Source organism: Egretta garzetta, unplaced genomic scaffold (genome assembly GCF_000687185.1).
Source record: "Egretta garzetta isolate BGI_Z169 unplaced genomic scaffold, ASM68718v1 scaffold179, whole genome shotgun sequence".
In the NCBI taxonomy this organism is placed as follows: Eukaryota; Metazoa; Chordata; class Aves; order Pelecaniformes; family Ardeidae; genus Egretta; species Egretta garzetta.
This window is the reverse complement of record NW_009270001.1, coordinates 804,511-825,527: the sequence shown is the minus strand read 5'-3', so window position 1 is coordinate 825,527 and position 21,017 is coordinate 804,511. Positions and strand designations below refer to the sequence as shown.

General features: G+C 39.7%; 1 protein-coding gene across 5 annotated transcripts in view; it reads right to left on the bottom strand.

Moving 5' to 3' along the window:
- DYM (dymeclin) overlaps positions 1 to 20,261 on the bottom strand; it is a 249,280-nt gene extending 229,019 nt beyond the window's left edge. The window contains exons 1-4 of one of the 5 annotated variants that reach the window (XM_035903105.1): positions 19,925 to 20,261; positions 18,792 to 18,831; positions 17,630 to 17,676; positions 8,335 to 8,512 (exon numbers count right to left, since the gene is read on the bottom strand). In XM_035903105.1, the coding sequence (XP_035758998.1) occupies positions 8,335 to 8,474 (140 nt within the window). In that variant the 5' untranslated portion in view covers positions 8,475 to 8,512; positions 17,630 to 17,676; positions 18,792 to 18,831; positions 19,925 to 20,261. Of the gene's footprint in view, positions 1 to 8,334; positions 8,513 to 16,651; positions 16,752 to 17,629; positions 17,677 to 18,791; positions 18,832 to 19,924 lie in introns of those variants that run through there. The other 4 variants (XM_035903104.1, XM_035903102.1, XM_035903103.1 and 1 more) reach the window with 4 other exon arrangements.
- Between the last annotated feature and the right edge of the window lie 756 nt (positions 20,262 to 21,017).

Genomic DNA, 21,017 nt, shown 5'->3' with positions numbered 1-21,017 from the left:
TAGGAGAAACCCAGGCACCCCAGTAACACCCAGTAAGCCCTACCACAGAGGAGATACCACTTTGGAAGATGTTCACGTGCACATGGCAACACACACAAGCTTCAGGCCATGGATCTTTAATATAATAATCACAGTGATCTGGGTGAGTCTGTACATGGAATCGTGTATTTCAACTGGCACTACCTGAAATAAACCATTTGGGATTGGGAAAGCAGTACATGTCCCAGTCATATTTCCCAGTTTTACAATTTTCCGAGGCGTGAGCAAAAGGCATCACCTGGTGTGGGGATTCAAACAGGTTGTGAGCACTGGGGGAAATACTAAGGATTCAAAGAAAAGTACACTTAACTACACAGACTTGACCGGCTCGTTTAGATCCACGCAAACATGTGAGGTGCAGGACTGCTTCCCACACACTTTAGGAAAAAATTCCAGGCTTCACAGGAATTCCCAGCTCGTCCTGTGATCTGTCAGCCAGCATTTTCAAAGACTTTTACAAAAGCAAGAAGTTTTTTTTTTTTGCTTTTTTATGTAGAGGGTAGGCCCACAGACTTCAGCAAAACTGTAATTACTAATAACAGCAAAATTGCTTCCTGACAGCACAGACTTCTTTAAAGAAGTTTTATCTTGTTTTGGTTTAAAGGCATCAAAACATGAGAGGTTTTACAGTGGCAGTGATTATTGTCTTGTAACATCTCAACAGGGCAAGCAGTAAGAATATTTTGCATACAAATTGCCATTACAAACCCATCTACACACAGGAAGCATCTGTGTGACAGGTATCACACATCAGTGACAGAAGTAAAAAGTAATCAAGGGTAATCCCCTTCTGCAGGGAAGAGGACGGCACAACTGCTACACCCACGCCACATAAGGAGGACTCTGTACTAGGAAGGGGAGAGAAGAAATCAAAATTAAGTTCAAACTTGCAAGCTCAAGTATTGCCCCTCTGATACTAGAGGTCATCTCTTTTTCCCCCCGATACAAAAGTTCAATCCCTCAAACCTGTACTCCCATAAAAACTGCATTTGGGAATTCAATGCACACGCGCCCACTCAAACATATACAAGCCAGAATTGCCTCTTTGCATTTCATAAGGAAGAGTGAAAATTATGAGTTACCACATGTATAGGCAATGATTATTGACCCAGTAAAACATAATATTGAAACAGTATTTAGACAATAAAAATTCTGGTTTGTCTTGCTGAAATTACTCTTTTATCATTTCATAACTGCTCTTATGTCAAGTTTTTTTTATTTTGTTCAGCCTTTATTACTTTGTAGTTGCTGACCACAGTACAAAGAGTTTCTCCATCAGCAAGCTAGTTTTCTGTAAGAAAGCATCTTTCCAGTAGAGGTGGGGAAGAATGGTAAATTAAGCTGTCTGTTGCTCAAAAAAATTTCATTTGCATTGACTGCAGATTTTCATTTCTGGCTTCATACTATCAGAAAGCCGGATTCTGCGGTCAGCTATTCTGGCATATATTGTATCTGGGTGAGTCTGTACATGGAATCGTGTATTTCAACTGGCACTACCTGAAATAAACCATTTGGGATTGGGAAAGCAGTACATGTCCCAGTCATATTTCCCAGTTCTACAATTTTCCGAGGCGTGAGCAAAAGGCATCACCTGGTGTGGGGATTCAAACAGGTTGTGAGCACTGGGGGAAATACTAAGGATTCAAAGAAAAGTACACTTAACTACACAGACTTGACCGGCTCGTTTAGATCCACGCAAACATGTGAGGTGCAGGACTGCTTCCCACACACTTTAGGAAAAAATTCCAGGCTTCACAGGAATTCCCAGCTCGTCCTGTGATCTGTCAGCCAGCATTTTCAAAGACTTTTACAAAAGCAAGAAGTTTTTTTTTTTTGCTTTTTTATGTAGAGGGTAGGCCCACAGACTTCAGCAAAACTGTAATTACTAATAACAGCAAAATTGCTTCCTGACAGCACAGACTTCTTTAAAGAAGTTTTATCTTGTTTTGGTTTAAAGGCATCAAAACATGAGAGGTTTTACAGTGGCAGTGATTATTGTCTTGTAACATCTCAACAGGGCAAGCAGTAAGAATATTTTGCATACAAATTGCCATTACAAACCCATCTACACACAGGAAGCATCTGTGTGACAGGTATCACACATCAGTGACAGAAGTAAAAAGTAATCAAGGGTAATCCCCTTCTGCAGGGAAGAGGACGGCACAACTGCTACACCCACGCCACATAAGGAGGACTCTGTACTAGGAAGGGGAGAGAAGAAATCAAAATTAAGTTCAAACTTGCAAGCTCAAGTATTGCCCCTCTGATACTAGAGGTCATCTCTTTTTCCCCCCGATACAAAAGTTCAATCCCTCAAACCTGTACTCCCATAAAAACTGCATTTGGGAATTCAATGCACACGCGCCCACTCAAACATATACAAGCCAGAATTGCCTCTTTGCATTTCATAAGGAAGAGTGAAAATTATGAGTTACCACATGTATAGGCAATGATTATTGACCCAGTAAAACATAATATTGAAACAGTATTTAGACAATAAAAATTCTGGTTTGTCTTGCTGAAATTACTCTTTTATCATTTCATAACTGCTCTTATGTCAAGTTTTTTTTATTTTGTTCAGCCTTTATTACTTTGTAGTTGCTGACCACAGTACAAAGAGTTTCTCCATCAGCAAGCTAGTTTTCTGTAAGAAAGCATCTTTCCAGTAGAGGTGGGGAAGAATGGTAAATTAAGCTGTCTGTTGCTCAAAAAAATTTCATTTGCATTGACTGCAGATTTTCATTTCTGGCTTCATACTATCAGAAAGCCGGATTCTGCGGTCAGCTATTCTGGCATATATTGTAAAAAAACATTACTTCCAAAAAGAAAGCGGGGGGAAGAAGGAAACAAAATCAGTGGAGTTATTTTATAGTGAATTCAGTTGCCTTACTTTAAGTTTACTAACAATCAGTCCTATAGACTTGACCGAAACCGTAATTAATAAAAGACCGTGAAAGTTGCTTCCTGACAGCAGCCATCTCTGAAGAACATGGGTTTATCTGGTTTTATTTTAAAGACACCACAGTATAAGAGGTTTCAAAGTGGCAGTGGCTACTGTTAAAATATATCAACATGGTAAAAGTATTCTGCATGCAAACTGTAACTATAAACATACCCAAACCATGACACCTACCCTTATTACAATAAGACTCAAACCATAGCAGACAATTACCCCCTCTAAAAAAGGAGGACAAAAAGAAAAAAGAAAAAAAAAAAAAAAAAAAGGGAGCAGCTTTCCTGGCAGTTTTTTTCCCCCCTCTAAGTAAAGCTTTTTCCTTTGCCACTGAATACAAACCAGAAGAATCAGCCCATTCAGTAAATTCATACTGTGGGAATGCTGACTTTAATGGACTAGTTGGAGGAAAGACGTCAAAGAATAAAAAGCTGCATATAATTTATTGTACCAATTTCAAAATGTACCATATTAAGGCAACATAAAAGTTGCTCATTTTTATGTCTTTCCATTAAAGGTTCATGCACGCTATTCTTGAACCAGAGACTCGTTAAAAACTCCAGGGAAGGAACAAAGCGAAACAGTAAATATTAAGCACATGATTTTCAGCAAGTTCTGTGTTAGTTAACTCTGTTTTAAGTTTTCCATCAGGAAAGAATTGTAACTAATACCACCGCTGAGGAGGAGGTTGCATTCTTGGTAGCAACTCGTAGGAGAGCCAGACAAACACAAAGGTCTGTTTAAACCAAGAGCTAAGGCTCCAAAGTAAACCTCACAGCTCTTGCTCGTAACAATAACTAAAAAAAGGCATCCAGAAAAGCTGTATTTTATTTTTCCAATACCCAAACAGATTGATAAGTCAGCCACTTGAAAAGTAGGAAGTGGCAGATTTAAGAGGTTTTATATGATTTTAATTCAGCTCCCATGAGTCCATTCCGTGCAAGAAATAAGGATCCGTGAAGAAAAAATATGAACATGCAGGAATGTGAATTTAGACCACCGAGTACTTCCTAATGGCTGAAACCAGAAATTTCTCAGCAGACACTTCTGTAGCCCAAGGGGATTTTACCTGCTTAACAGAAGAGGAGATCACAATATACCTTTTTACAGTGAAAAGCATGAGGCAAACTAAAACTAAATTGCTGGTAGCTTTTTCTTTTACTATCACTTATGCATATATCACTTATCTCCTACCACTCCTACATTGTATAGGGTCCCAGTGGCTTTACCTCCCAAATATCTGAGACTGGCTCTGGCTGTTACCACCGCTCACGCCACAGGAGTCACAGGCAGTGAGCAGGGATTCACCGTCAGCTCATTTCTGATTGCTGATGGCTGATTCATAATCAGCGTTTGTGACCGCACAGAGCAGAATTACTCCCACTTAATATTCCCCTTAATACTTGCTTAACTATTAAGAAAATCAGCGTTACGAGAGGAAGAACAAGCAGCCCAGAAAAGGAGAATATTACACTCCCAGCAGCCAGCTCTGCTTTGACCACATGCTTTCACGTGCATTTTCGGATGGCACAGCAGGTTTAAGCAATCTCACCTTTCAGCCCAACAGTCTACTATGCCCCCAAAAAAATCAATCCTTCGTTGTGCCAGAATTGTTTTGTGGTGCTACACTATGAATCACTCTAGGGAATTAAGTTGGCTGAAAAAATAAACACTTCTTTTTGCTGTGTTGTTTTTCAGACACATTAGTTCCTGATTAAACCCACAGCAGACCCGAATAAACACTGGAAGGGACAGTGAGAGGGAAAAGTATCTGGCATCAGTAATTGTTGACAAAGATGCAACAACTTCAGAGTCAGTAGCATTGGTATTTGGCAAACTGTACTCCCCCCTGCAAAGTACCTCGTGTTCTTCACAGAAACAGATTAAAAAGTTAACTGAAAAAATAAACCCAGTAAAGAAGACATGGCTGAGTAAGTGAGCAATGCTCAAGAACTACACAGGGAACCAGAGAGAGAGAGGCTAACATACACCATCAGGTAGGGGTGGGGAGAGAAAGCAAAAGAGAGAGAACCAGGAAGATGAGAAACGGATGAATAGAGGAAGAGATGAACCAAACTGAAAGGGGAAGGGGAGAAAAGCAAAACAATGACAAAGAAATTAAAGAATGCAAAGTGCCGAGAAAAGCAAAGCATATGAAGGCAGACAGTACCATTAAAAGATCAGGTAGGGTATCACACCTTCGTCTTTCTCAGAGTAGAAAGCCAGTAATTTACCAACTCTCAAGCCAAGGCTCTGGGCTTCTGATTTTGGGGATTTAAACACTATTGTTCCTCAGAAGATCCAGCTCAGTTTGGCAATCTTGAGAGATCTTGCTTTGGCAGCTGTGATCAGCCGTACCTGGACTAATTTGGAACAGCTTCTCTAAAGCAAAGCACTACTCACATATTCCTCACTAGATAGAACGCATAAACAGAAAAGCATTAAAAACCCCACAAACTTTCCTTATGCACACGGATTCAAAATTTCCCTTAAATGTATCACAAGTACCCTTTGCCTTCCTTGCAGACACCAGTTCCTTCCTGCGGGTGAGGTTTCATGACAACAAGGTGAATCTGTTGGGCATCTGTCGTTGAAAGGAGGCACTCTACCCCAGCCCCACCACCTCCCACACATTGCTGGGTTTTGGTTGGGTTTTTTATTGTTTGTTTGCTTTTCCTACTACCTTCTCTCTTCATGTTTTTCTCCTTTCCCTATAGTACTGCCATATGTAGAACAGAAGTACATCCAAAGCAGTGTCCAGAGAATACAACCCTCTTCTCTCTAGGGATCATATCAGTCCCATCTTTGCAAAAATTTGAGGAAGTAGGATAGATTTTACACTAGAGTTATCAGTTACCTCCACAAACACACCACACAGCATTTATGTGGCTCCCACTAACACTTGCAAACAATCACCTACTATAAACTCACCAATTTTGCAACATACACTTGGAAAAAGTGTCATTTGAGAAGACAACTTGTAGTTTTGTCCTGTTTGACAGGTGAAAACTGGCTCCTTTCCATACCAGTCAAAAACTAGAATCTTGCTCCTGTCAAAAGTATGACCTACGCTCAAGCCTCATTAAAACAAAACAGGAGTTAACTTGGTATTTCGCAAGCTTTCAATCTCAGAAATGAACATTGACCTCTATTGTGCTGTTCCTGCAGGCAAGGTTATCTGATTTAGACAATGGCTGAGGGTGCTGTGCAGCCAACATCGTCTGACATCATCTGTCAAACGGTTCTCTCAGGTAGATGCAACTTAATGGGAAATTTCTGTTTCCTTCCAATTACTAAGCTGCACAAAAGATGCCTCTTAAAATATTTCTCTTCCAGCTGCCAGGCAAGAGCACCATCTGGTGTTCAGCTAATTAAACTTTCAACCTGCTTTTGGATCAGGTTTTTTGTTTGCTTCATTTTTTAATTGTGTTTCTTGTTTGGTTTTTTTTTGTTTGTTTGTTTGGGTATTCGTTGGTTTTTTTAAGCAAACTTACTCTGCACTGGATCTGACACCATGAAATAGGCACCAAAAAGCTGCAAAGCAAGCTATGAGAAACTCCTTTACTTTGGTGGGGGAGGGAGGAGCAGTAGAACAACTGAAAGAGATTACTGGGGTTTTATAAAGAACTATTTCCCCCTAAAAAAAAAAAAAAAAACCAAAAACAAACCCCAATGCAGTATTATATGACTTCTTAGAATATTGTCCATCTTGTTAGTCAGGGGTGAGCTGTAAACAATTCTTGCATCTTCAAGGATCTTGGAGAAAAAAAGACTGCTCCCTCACCCACCACCAATTACGTACCACCCTTCACAAGCTTCACAACCCTTCACAGCACTCTCTTCTTACTGCCCTCTGGCTATACTCTCCATGCAGAAGACAAAACCCTTCTTCCTCCTCACTCTTTACAAAAATAACACCTAATAGATGCCTCCCAGTTGTTTACCTTAATCATTTTCCCTCCCAGTTGTCTGAACTTACACTTACTCACAGGCACTCTAGTATGAGACACAGATTATTTACCAGATCTGCTCCTAACTGTTATGAAAATAAACGTGTCTGCCTTTCAGAAGCTACTGTGCACAAGCACAGCACAGGGGCAAGTCATGTAACATGTAAACTCTCACTAGAAACTGTACTCCATTCTTCATTCAATTACTAATTTATATTCGAGGTTTGAGAGCTCAGGGTTGTCATAAATCCACGCTAGTTTTTCACCTTCTGCAAAAAAAAAAAAAAAAAACCCCCACCACCTTTTCCTACCATTAGGTTTGACAGGAGCTCTGTTTTAACAAAAAAAACTAAATTGAAAGATGGCAATAGAATTGGCCAGAACAGCTCTCAAACACATTTCTAATTTATTAAAGATTAAAAGTGTTCCAAATTTTAGCGGTAGCGCATTGTGGCCTATTTAAACGAGTTACACAAGTGTCTAGGTGCAGTCTGTTATGACCCTTTATGAAAAAGCCAGGTACTTTGCAAGGGAATACTGCTAACAATAAAGGGGGTAAATAAGACATTCACCTGACAGAAACGTAGCAGGTCACACTGTAAGCTGTAAAAACAGTTTAAGTAATACTTAAAAGGTATTAAGTAATACAAGACTGTTCTTGTAAGACTGATAATCAATACACAGGCCAATGAACTTAGCAATGGACTTGGGTTAACAGAAGTCACAAGGACTTAACTTTCTGTATTTCTGGAGATGTACAATGGATCCTCTCAAAAATATTAATTCTGTTTATATCTACCCCCTTGCTAGAGTGGAAAGACATGCAAAACTTGAATTTTAGAAACTTAGAAAATGTTTTTAGGGAGACAACATGCCAAGCTTCCCCTCCCCCCTTTTACATTTTAAAAAGAAGCCATACAGACTTAGAAACTCAACAGCTAACCTACAATAAAGTTATAGAAGATGTACAATTCACTGTCAGTTGAGAGGAAACATGCGTTGGAGTTTCAGCAACTCCAGAAACACCAGAGGCCTTCTCAAAGAAAAAAAAAAAAAAGGCACCCCAAAACAACAACCAAAAAAAACCAACCAAAAGAAAAAAAATAGAAAAGCTCATCTGCAACACTACAGACTCCACTTCTGATCTTTCCCAGCTATCAGGAGAATGAATAGCAATTACAGCTATTATGGAGAAGAAAGGAACCCACAGGAATGGAAGAGGTGGTGAAAAGAGCTTCCAAAATTAGAAACAACAGAACCCATATTATGTAGGCATTTATTCCTTTGCTACCTAAACCAGGAATAATTAACAAAACCGCTCATTTGGTTTCAGACTTGTCACTTCTATAAATATATTGTCAAGGTTGAGTTTTTCAGCAAGCACCATCTTACCTGTTTGTTGGAGTGGTAAAGCTAAAAGACAGCAGCTGATTCCAAAACGGGTCATTCTCAGAGATGGGCTCTGCTCCTGATAATTTTTTTAAGTACTCATTTTCTGGAAGCTCGCTGATGCTGCTGCTATTTGCTCCCATCTTCTTTATTTGGCAAATCCCGTTCTAATTTTTCATGTCTTCAAGAGGAAAAAAAAAAAAGAAGAGAGAAACATTTAGTGTCATTCGAATAAGGAATATACAGATCCTAAATTAGCTATCAGTAAAGCTTTAGTTCACTACCTTGAACAATTACTGAAATGTAAAAATGGGAGCATAGGAAGGCATTAAAAAGATTTGCTTTCAACAAATTTAGGACAACAACGTCTCCATCCAAGGAAGTTAAAAGTTACCATGCTGTACACTGCTGTCATCGTCTCACTTGGATTTTCATAAATTACACTCAGCAAGAAGACAGTGTCACAGTTTTATCAATATCAAGGCTGGTACCAGTGGGGAAAACCGCAGGGAATTCACAATTTAAACCAGGGGTGTTAAGTTGACAAGCTATTGAAAAACATGTTTTACAACTGAATATGCACAGATAGTTAGGCAAATGACCCCTATCATCAAGGAAGGGAGCCCACATGCAGCTAATCCCTGCATGCCATCGATGACCTCCACCCTGAAAGCTCCCTCCTCACCAGAGTGAGCACCGCTGCACAGATAACCTGCATCAAGTGAGGAAAAGCACCGCTCATCACCCATACACCTCCTGATCTTTCCAAAGATGCAGTTGGTTCCAGTCAATTACTTGAAGTGGGGGTAAGGGGGGGAAGCTAAAAAAAAATGAACAAATCAAACACAACTGCTTTTTGAAGCAACACTGGAGAAGTTGGTAGAGATGCACTCCCAAACCTCTTTTCATTACTAGCTGTGTTGTACTTTATCTGTGCAAAGAATGAGTTCTCAATTCTCCATGCTGCTTATTAGCACTTCTCACCTTCACAAACAATTTAATTAAAGAAAAAAAAAAAACCACCAAAATACCACAATGCTATTAACTATGCGCCAGGGATGCTCCTAAGCATCTTGTATCTTTCCAGGACATCACCTTCAATAGCCTTCCATCTTTTGAGAAGAAATAGCTGTGACTAATAGCTTTAAAAGTTTCTATTAAAAAAAAAAAAAAACAAAAAAAACCAAAAAAAAACACCCATCCCCATCAAGATAAAAGCTCTGTGCAATGTATTACTGTGTAACCTAAATATTCACTCCAGAGCTGGCATAAGATATAAGGACAGGGACGGCTATGTTAGAAAATGCAAGCTACTGCTCAGCAGCAACCCTTCTCTTCGTCTCGACAAAGATAGAGGATTCTTACAGACTCATCATCTTTGCAGAAGCAGTTACGTCCAAAGACCATTCTAGTAGTAGTTAATATTAATAAAGAACAGTATAAAAATGAGGAAAACTTACTAAAAAGATGAAGAGATGCAGTGAAAAGCTGTAATGTTTGCAGCCATCGTGGAGGCTATCTGAAGAATTTGTATTCGAGTTTTAGAGCGAATGCACAGTACCCGAATATTTCAGAAACAACAAAACGCCAGCACAGAGAGCAGAATATAGGATACTACTAGATAATAAAGAGGTCTTTAAAAGGTGAGATCATACAAAAATGAGGAAAACATTTATTATTTTCTAAATTTTGCCTGTAGGCTGGGAAAACACCACTCCACGCTCCTTCCCTCCATTCCAGTACTCTATCAACACTATTAGCTGCTCTAGAAGACAGAATACAGCAAGATGAAACTTCACACCCGCTCAGCGTATCTGCTCTTCTAACAACTCCACCGCTGTAACCCTGCCACCACGCACCCAGGGAGCTCTACTTTTATGAGGCAGTTTGGTTTCTACCACCTCCCTTTACATCTGACCAAAGGGGAGAGAGAGAGAATAACCTTACAACCTCATATATGACTCATTTAGCAAAAAGCTCTGAAGGCATCAACTATAGCATTTGCAGAAGCCGTTTTTGTCACGGGGACTACCTGCAGGAAGAGAAATTTAAAAGAGGCCTAGGAGTGAAAATGGAAGTTTGTGCCAGGGAATTCTGTGGAGAAGCATTAAAGGATTATAAAATGTAATTAGTTTAAGAGGATTTCCAGAACTTTGTTTGAATGTTTACTCAAAGAACAGAATGAATGCATCTTGAACACAGATTTTGCTGCTTCAAAGAAAAAAGCCCAAGATTCAGTGTACACTACCTTTGAAATAAAGCCAATGAATACTAAAGCTAGAGAATAAAGTAGAAGAGAAGCCAGTTTGCATAATATACAAGAACTCTAGATCATCATTTCAAGGCAGAAGAATCAAGGTTCAGCTTGTACCTGGACATCTCAGCTCTGCAGCCCCTGGTTTGCAAGTGCCCAACTACTGCAGAAGCCAAAACTCTTGGCCCTGGACCCCTATTTTGGCTCAAGTCCTTTCCCTGCATCTTTAAATGGCTTACAGGTCATATATGTGAACCTTTATTTCTTGGAGTACAGACAGTTCAAGTCCATGTCTGCCTCAAGTTCCCGTCCTCTGCTCGTGCTTTCCAGCTCACGTAAGGAGCAGCTCACTTGCTCCAAGACAAACACCCAAGGGAGAAGATAATCAAGAGGCAGCTGGAGCCCTGCCTTCAAATTCCTCCCCCTCAATCTCTAACTCAAGCTCCCCATGCCAGTTCTCTGACCATGCCCTAAATCCTCAGCCCATCCTCCTAAGATGAGTAACTCCGCTTTATTCTCTGTTTCACAAGCTATTCTCACAGCTTGCTCGAGCTCCCAAAGCCTCCCCATTTAACCCATTTCCCCAGCAATATGAGAGCAATGGGAACAAGTTGCAAGCTCCTTCTTGAAGAGTCTGTGTACTTTCCAGATTTCCTATAGTATCCCAGTAGATTAAATTCCATTAAAACAAATCCTCCAAAATAAACAGTGCTTTAAAAGCAAGTTTTAGCAAAATATTTATTGTTCTATTTTCACATTGCCCAAGAAGATGCCCACTTCTGTGGCCAAAGCCATACACTCGAGCAACAGGGCAAGTTGCTGGCTCGAATCCCTTGTGAGCTCTCCCTCTGCCCTAGCACCGCGCTGGCACCTTCCAAACTGCAGAGAACATTTTTTATCCCACAGCCCTTCCTCAAAGTGACAGAGAATCATAGAATCATAGAATGTTTTGGGTTGGAAGGGACCCCTAGAGGTCATCTAGTCCAACCCCCCTGCAGGAGCAGGGACACCACTAACTAGATCAGGTTGCTCACAGCCCCATCCAACCTGGCCTTGAACGCTTCCAGGGATGGGGCGTCCACTGCCTCTCTGGGCAACCTGTTCCAGTGTTTCACCACCCTCATTGTAAAGAATTTCTTCCTTAGATCCAGTCTAAACCTACCCTGGTTTAGTTTAAAACCATTACCCCTTGTCTTGTCACAGCTGGCCCTACTAAAAAGATTTTCCCCATCTAAAAAGATTTTCCCCATCAAATAAGGTACTAGCTGATTTTTTCCCCCCTCCAAGAGAAATAAACACCAAGCTATTGAGATCTGTCAAAAGGATCCAGTTGCTGGCTTGAGTTCTAAATACTTGTAGAGCTAGTTAGTAGATAGGTGGATTTTGCGAGCTTTGCCTCGTATGCATTTGTAAGCCAACAAATCTTAGAGCAATCACATAAACATGCAGATTTTTCTCTCTCTCAAATCCCAGGAGGTTTTTTCCCCTCTCCTAAGAACGTCATATTCACAATATTCCTCTAAAGTAGAAATCTCAGCAAGCTCTACCGATACTCATTGCAGATGACCATACTTTCATACAACAGGTGTAACAAAGCTAACTCCTTCCATCAGGAACTTCAGTTATCTCAAAACTTGCTCTGCGATGACTTCATGATACAGCCTGAGCACCTCCAGCTCCTACAACCTCAACAGCCATAGGCCCAGCTTTAAATAAGAAAGAAATTCCTGAGGAACTCCAGCCATCAAGTGACAGAGGAAACAAGTCTTTCCTTCAGAGCTCATGAATATCCTACAGGACAAATGTCTAAAAATAATTAAAAATAAAAAATATAAGCATTTCATTTCCTGGCATTTTAACAACAGTAACAGATTAATCCCAATGCTTTAACCTGAATGGTTACATGCTACTAAACAACAGACATGTTTCTTTTAGAAACAGCTGCCTTTAGCTGAAAAGATCACCCAAATAAAACATGTAACCACTTAAATTTGCAAATTGCTCTTGATTAAGAGGCACCACTGCTGTGCCTCTAACACCATATGCTGGTTAAGGCAGTAGAGGTTCAAGTCTTTACATGACATAAAAGGCTGGTCGGTATTTGGAACGCAATTACCACAGTATTTTTTAAATAGCATCTAATCCTCACTTACCTCTGATTTTCCCTAAACTTGACTTTCCTAACAGCCCCCGCTGCACAGAAAGGCTGCTCCTAGGGGACCCCAAAGCCACATCTGAACACAAGCTTAAGCAGATTCTGCTTCTTCACGTGCTGGAGTGGGATAGCCACAAGAAACACCAAATAATAGGAAACCCCCTTTCACTCCAGAAAAGTCAGTCCTAACCCCAGCAGTAAATTACCAATGAAATGTAAAACTTTTTTTCTTGAAATACACTAAATAAATGCATGGTTCGTTAAAGAAAAAGTTATCTTCTCTTGAATAGCAATTAATCTAATTATTTGCTCAAAAAAACCCAGACACAATGTATTAGCAAGTCATTAGTTTAATATGTTATTATAACCTCTACCAACAACAACTCTTCCTTTCTAAATAAAAAGCTGGGAACACCCCCAAAGAATCAGAGCCTGGTCTACAATTGTCATGCTCTATTAAACCCAACATCTGTTTAGTCCCAGAACTTGGCTTCACGATGTAGCAGCAGACACACTTCAGAGCAAACACAAGGGAGTTTGTTTTGCACACCAGGACTCATTCCAATCTCAAATAGCTAGGGGTAGATATAAATCCCAAGTTTACTGTCCCTTCTAAAAGATTTTAATATTAATTATTACCAATGTTTACAAGAATATCGTTGTTCCTCTTCAAATCAAAAGCAATTCAGCAACACATACATGCTGCAGCTGAGCTCCTGAGTATAACTCAAGGTACAATAGGTTCACTGTTGAACTTGGAAAAAAACTTGTCACGCTCTCTAAGCCTTCTATTTAAATAATTTTAGACATGTAATTATAGCTCCATTAAGTATTAAATCTCCTACTGGTTTCACAACTGAAGTGCCAATGCTGACATTTTGCTAATCCGTCCAGTAGAACCAGCTCCCCCTTCCGAAACTATCCTTGCCATGATTGCCTGGCTGAGCCTGCAGACAACTTGAATAATACAGATTATGTATACTCTTTTTTTTTTTTTTTTAATGAGTACTTTAAAGTGTAAGAATTTGAGACAGTCATGCAGATGATTTTACTATGCCATCTGAGATCTGGTCTCTAGGTTAACACAACCATATGAAAATAAATTAAGTGATGCTATTATACATTTGAAAACCTAACAAAATTTCATTTCTGTGTGTAACAGCACTTTGGTTACCTTTCTAGTTTGCTGCTTTATGAACTAAAACAAATGGACATTGTTTTCCTTTCAAGCAAAGCAGCCAATACCACTGTAAAGATGAGAATGTATGAGAGGTAATGCTGCTTCTTCAAGTATTAGCAAAGCTGCTCACTGAGGTTTTTGGCCAATTCCTATTTGCATCCAAGATTTGCAGGTTTCAGACCATCTTTCACCTATGAGACATTAAAACATCCCACGAAATCCTAACATAAAACCTCCTACACGGTTATGAAACTACTGCAATATATATATATAACTCTCCACACAACAGAAGACACAGAATATATATTAACTGTAGGTATTGTTCACCTCCAATAGTTGAATTTTACTGTCCACACAATATATTTGAATTCTGTCCACTCATTCATATTACAATAATATTTATACCTAAGGATCAAATGCTTTATGGACTAAGTATCATGCACAACACTTACCAACACAACTTACAAACAGATGTCACATCCACAGATAAAGAACAGCCTAAAAAACCCCCAAGTTACACCTGTAGACGTAGAGTTAGTGCTCTAAAGCAGCTGCACAGCCCTGAAGTCTGTTCACGGAAATATTTGTTTAATGTGTTTCATCCCGCTTTGCTAGAGCAGGGAAAGCTGCAGTAAACCAGAAGCCCTCCTTCTCTTGCCATCTTTAGATGATCCTCAACTTTCTGCTCCCAGCAAATCAGCTTTTGCAACCCACTAGCCTATTTCTGGCACAGTCTCAATGCTCTGTCCTAACTTATTACCAAACACGAGATGTTCCTATTCTCCACGCAACACCCAAAACATCTCTCGGCCCTCTGAAAGGGAAAATAGTCAAACCAAAGACAGGAGATCAAACAGTTCCCAGCTGATCTGCACTGCTTTAATCCTCACCCTGCTGCACCTTGGCTTCCCTAAGCCCGTACCACGTTTCATCACATCCCAAAGACTGCAAAACCTTCAGGACGTAAGAGAGGTTATTTCTGTCCGTCAGTAAACAACCACACAGCACTTCGGGACACGAAAGACATGTTCCAAAGAAAAATATACGCCTAAAGAAACAATGTCACCTGGTTCCCCAATGTATCTAAAAATCAGAATCTTTGTATTGATTAACTTGAATTGCTGCTGGAAAGACCTATGGCATCTATACGGAACAATTTTCCGAGAGGAAAATGATTTGGATACCATGCATACCCAAAGGTACTAGAAAAGGACCAATAGAACCTAACTGTAGAAATGAATGCTATAAAATACAAAAACCTTTGATTTCAGCAGCTAAACTACAATTTCTTGTATCTATACACCCTCTAGCTGCTTTCTGCTCACTTCCAGAAAAAAAGGCCAACAAACTGAAAGTAGACCTTGCAATTCAAATCACCGTTAAGTTCGTTCTGCAAAGCATGCACTTACAGATCTGAAAAGCAAAGTGGCAAAGCTCCCTTCATAAGGATGGCCTCACAGCTTTCCTGCACTGCTTGGGGAATTGTTTTGGGGAAGTTTTGGTGCTGTTAGTGAGGCTGGAAAAAAGAAAGAAAGAAAGAAAGAAAGAAAAAAAAAAACCACAATAAATGTGACTTGATCTTTCTTCAAAGACAAAAAGCAGTTACACAACTATTTCACTAGTAGCAAGAGATCATTCATTAGACTTCACACACACTCCAGAATGAGGTACAAAAGCCTAAGAATTGTGGCTTTACCGATGAGATTGGTAAAATTTTGCTAAACAAAACTAATGATGCAGAAATACAGAGCAATGAGAATTCATTCCCATAAAAGGGATCTTCAGGAAAAAGAATAATCTTTCCAATCCTCAGAATTTAGGAATTTTTGCCATTTTTCATCAGAGCACTGAAACAATCTCTGTTTTTAAAGCATACTAACAAGTCAAAATATTTCAGCTATAACTTAATGCCTGGCAATCATCAAGTGCAATCAAACCGCTACTAAGAATTCACCTTCTCTTATACACCAGTCACTTACAACCAAGCGGCAGGGGAGATTTCAGAACGGAATAAATGCATCCTTCAGGACTACCAATTAAAAACGTTTCCTACTGGTTTTAAGTTAATGAGTTACGCAGGGAAGACTGTTTCTGCTAATCTTACTTTTCACTGTACTGATTTGTAATTTTCCTCCCCTTTTCTACTGTGTATTCGGCAACCACTCCTTTCTCCAATTCCCTTTACCCACACCTCTTACTTTTCCATGCTGAAAGCATTCAGACACATAAAAACATCAAAAAAAAAACCCACCACAAAAGAAAAAAAAAAAGTTTTGTGCAAAGTAGGGGGAGACCGGGAAGCTGGTTTTGTGGAAGATACAACATAAGAGCTCTTTGAGAGAACCTAGCTGACCATAAAGGGATTTATCTTTGCACCCTAGGGGCCAATACCATCTTTCATAGCTGCCTAGATATCGGTCAAATTCTCCATTTCTCCTCTACCCACTATTTTTCAGGTTCTACCAAATTTGATGGCTACTGTCTGGGGTCGTGAAAGTCTCCGCTATACCTACAGTCCTTTAGTATATTTTTGCAGCAGCACAGCACACTAACCATGCACCAGGTACCGAAGTACATTTCCTTAAAGCTCGATACCTTAGGATGGATGTACTTTCGGACAGCAGTAAGAAATGCAGCACAATTATGAAGTGGTCCACACTTAAGCACAAGAAGACTAAAGAAAACCACATCTTAAAGTATTTAGGTAGCTCTCAAAATAATTTAATCTGACCCGTCCACTGTTTACTCTGCTGGATGAACAAACACAGCATCTTTTTTGGGCGTCCTGGCCTGTAACTTGTTCTAGTGCCTTCCTCTTCTGTAGCCAGAGCCTAAACAAAGCAGCACCACAGCAACATTAGTATGGTCCTTGGGGGTTCCACTGAAGCCTAAAGTCTTGCACATGGCAGAAGTGATTAATCTGAATAGCTTTACTGCAGGCAAAGAAGGCCACTCATAGGGAAGGCAAACAGCAACTAAAACAAACAGTGACGATACTGTGTCTTCTGCTCCAGTTCCTTCTTCACACGCATTTTATGTGGGAGTCAGTCGTCAATAAAAGCCTGATTCTGAAGAGCACAACCTGCTTACTTCGCATCCCAACCAACAGGACAGTTCTCCTCACAACTGAAGGAGGGATTTTTCAAGACCTTCTTGGTTAGGTAGCATATTTCAAGCAGAAGAAATCAGATGTGAGCGAGCCCAGACGTTGTGGTCGTTGACCAAACTGCTCAACGAGAGATGCTATAAATCACCTTTGTCTTTGCCAGTTCACCCTACAGTAATCCCGCAGTTTGCTGGGTTTTAATGAAGTCTTCTGAAAAGGAGGTGACAGAAAAACAAAAACCTAAAGTCTATGAATGAGGCTAAGATGTATGGCTTATGTATGTTCTCCGTACCACCTCAGGAACCTAACACACATTTTCTTTCACTCTTTATAATAACATATAATCACTAAACAACAGGTTACTGTTGTGCTGATCAAGTTACTAGTTTTGATCACTAAAGAGATGCTGGTTCACTAATCTCAAAACAGCTTATTTCAGATGAACTACTCGTCACCTTCAGTAGTCACCTTCACAGCCTTATCCTGAACTGGAACAACTGACTCATAGAGCAGAAAAAAAAACGCACCCTTGCTCAAACTGCCTTTCTCTAAAGTTATAGGAGATCCAAAAAAGCTTGATATAAAAATGCCATTCCTTCTTACCGTTCCAACCTTTTGCCTCAGAACAAAAACATCTGATACAGTGTGCTCTAAAAAAAATACAAAAGTGTTACATTATGGCACTGGACACCCTTAAGCAAATATATGCTTGTGGCAACTGATCTTGTTTTGAAGACCCAAACCCCCAAACTATCATATTTCCATCTACCACGTACCGGCCCTTTCATTAACACATACCCATTAAGTGGGGTAAGAAACCCATTAAGTGACCCAACTGATTAGTATTAAGCTTATTTGTCCTCTCTCCCCTCAGTCACAATATTTTGTTCCAGGCAAGACAGCAGGTAGGTATTAAGCTTCTTGAAGGTGCTTTTGCCAACGGGATGTGAATCCCACAAACACCTTTCTGTTAAGAAGTTGATGTCACTTCAGAGAGCTTCCATTTAACTTTTACAGAAAAATAAGCATTTATAGCGTAAATAAGCATTTATAGCATTTAAGTACTTCTTTGTCTAATTTACACAAGTGCAACAAAGCATGTCTGCAGTTCATTAATATAAAATTCCACAAGATCTGTTAGGGACTCCTTAATTTTGTCCATTTTTAACGCTTCTAATTACAGTCCCACACTAAACCACAATACTTGTGGCCAAATCTCCCTGAAGGTCCAAAAGCCTGTAAAATTTGTCACGAATTAACAAAACTTAAAGCTACAAAAACTATAAAGATCACTTTTCTGACCTTCTCCGTAATTCCAGTCATAGCATTTTAATAAATAATTACTGCACCAAGCCTACAAATTTGATGGTAGAACGACAGCATCAGTTTTAGAAATACATCCTATCATAGAGGGAAGGAGAAGCAGTGTGGGGGCAATTTTAAAAAAAACATCATTAGCTCTATTCTTGCTCTTACATTCGTACATCCCAAGTAAAAGTCAAAACTCAAACACAAGGACTGTTTTCTGGAATACACACAGAAATAATTTCTGTAATCCGATTAGCAAAGCACCATTAGAAGGGAGGGAGGCTGGGTCAAGCACGCCTTATATTTCTGTGTAAAAGGTTCAACTTTTCTCCACCTGTTAAATAACTACTACAGGTACACAACATATTTTCAAAAGTTTCTAGAAGTGAAAATTCAAATACTAATGCTGCTCTTCGCAGTGGGCAGATATTTCTTTAAAGGTTTTGTTTGCCGTCACCAGTGAGACTTCTGCTGCTTGCAGGACAGCTGTACTGGAACTATAAAATGAGAAGAACAAATTGAACTTTAAACACAAATATCAGTGGAATACAGAGCTTAAAAAAACCAAAAAAAAACCCCAAAAAAACCCCCCACTAATCAAGAATATGCACAACCCATACTTTACAGCTTAAGCACGTACTGCATATTAGTACCAAAATTACAGGTTTGACCATATCTTTTTCCAGTGGCCAAAAAGTGACTTTTATTACCACAAATAGAGAAACTATTATTTTCAAAAGCATAATTTTACACAAACTACCTGGTAATCTATGATGGATTATAGTGTTGAAAATTTTGTTCAATATGAAAGTGGTTTATGATTATTAATGAATTTTTCCCTCTTTTTTTTTATACTCTGTATACCTACCTAAAAAAAAAAAAAAAATCAATTTATAGTAATTCATTCAGTTACTACCATAATTAAAATGGGCAGCTGGGTTGGGTATGACACAAGTCAAGCTAAACCTAGCACGATTTAATAGCCTGAGTAGCTACTAGCTTCGTATAATTATCACTTTATGGAAGGGATGTTAAGATTACTGTTACACATATTTAAGATTCTCTCCCAATTTCACTCTCAGACATAAATAAAACTGGCCAAAGTCATGTTTCAAAAAGAACAACTCAACTACCTTTGAAGCTTCAGAAAGATGTTTAGATGTTAGTTAAAAGGTCTGCATTTTTTTAATATTGGTATATTTTGCTATATTTGAAAGGTTATACAATTATTTTGGCATCTGTACTCTTCCCACAATTGGGCATTATGCATAGTTTTTACAACAGAGCTATTTGTCTCTGCTTTAAATGTTTACAACAGCTAGAAATCTATCTGCAGCATAAAAAATGCATATTGTACAGAAGGCCAAATCGGTTTTGTATGTACAATTAATTTTATATTATACTACACATGATTTATATCACCTGTCTCCAGGGTCTACTGCAAATTAAATCATCCTCACTGAAGCATGCAATTACTCTAAGGTCCAATAGGCTTTGCACTCTGAAGAATACACTTCGAAGAAATATCATTATCATCTCTAACCATCCTATTTGACAACAGTTCATCAGCCACCAAACAGGATTTCTTACTTCTAATATCTTCTGTCAGTCATCAGCCTGTTCAAAACTCCTTGGAATCTTCCTATTCATCTGATAAAACCACTGGAAGCACCAGAGCCATTTAAATTTAGTATTAATTTGCTATAAATACTTTTCTACTGAATTTATCACAAAATACTAAGCAGTAGATGCTGTGCTAGTGAAAACATCAGCACAGGACTGGAAGAGAAGGAGCCGATGGTTGCTTCAGCCAGGTGAGAGTGCTGAGCAGGGTCCAACACCCCCGGGGCTGTACGTGGGCTTCTTCTGGTGAGGCAGCAACGTGAAAAGAGAAAACAGCTCAGGGAGAGAGCAGAGCGAGGCCTTCCCGAGCTCCTGGCAATCTAAGGGGCAATGATGATGTTTAAGTCACCCCAACTGAAGCAACTTCAACGGTTTTTACTTGGGAATTGACAAAACAGGGGGTTACACAAGCCAGCGGGCCTGCGTTAGGAAACTGGACCCAACCACCCAGGAGCTTCTTTCCACTCCCCTGCACTCAAAAAGTGCTCAGTGCGGGAAATATTAGCGATCTACTTACTTCTACAAATACCTCAAATGATTATAACTGCAGCCCAGGACGTTATCCCTCACAACACGCAGCGAAAGAAAACAGATTACGGCCTCACGAACTCACTACACTCAGCACAAAAGATTAAAAAAAAGATAAAACAGCATTTGGCATGAAAGCATACAAGACAAAACCCGATGTCAATTAAGATGAGAGAGAAATTATCTTTTAAGCTAAAATATTTCCCGCTCTTGCTAAGTCTTAGCCTTCAGAAGTATGAAAACAAACTGGCAAGAGTGAGACTAAGCAGACCCGTTATATTGCAAAAGCAGCCACCGAGCACTGCAAAAAGCAAGTGGTTTGCAAAAGCAGAGGGGAAAGCACGCTATTTTATAGGGGTTTTCACTCCTAAGAAGCGTCAGGAAGAGTACAAGGTGAGAAATGCGGGTAGGAGCCTCCCTCAGGCTGGTCTGGAGCGCGGACAGAGGGGCAGCAGGCACCGGAGGATCCCTGGAGACCCTGACAGGGCACCCGGAGGGGCACGGCCGGCCCCGCGCCCCCCAGCCCGGACGG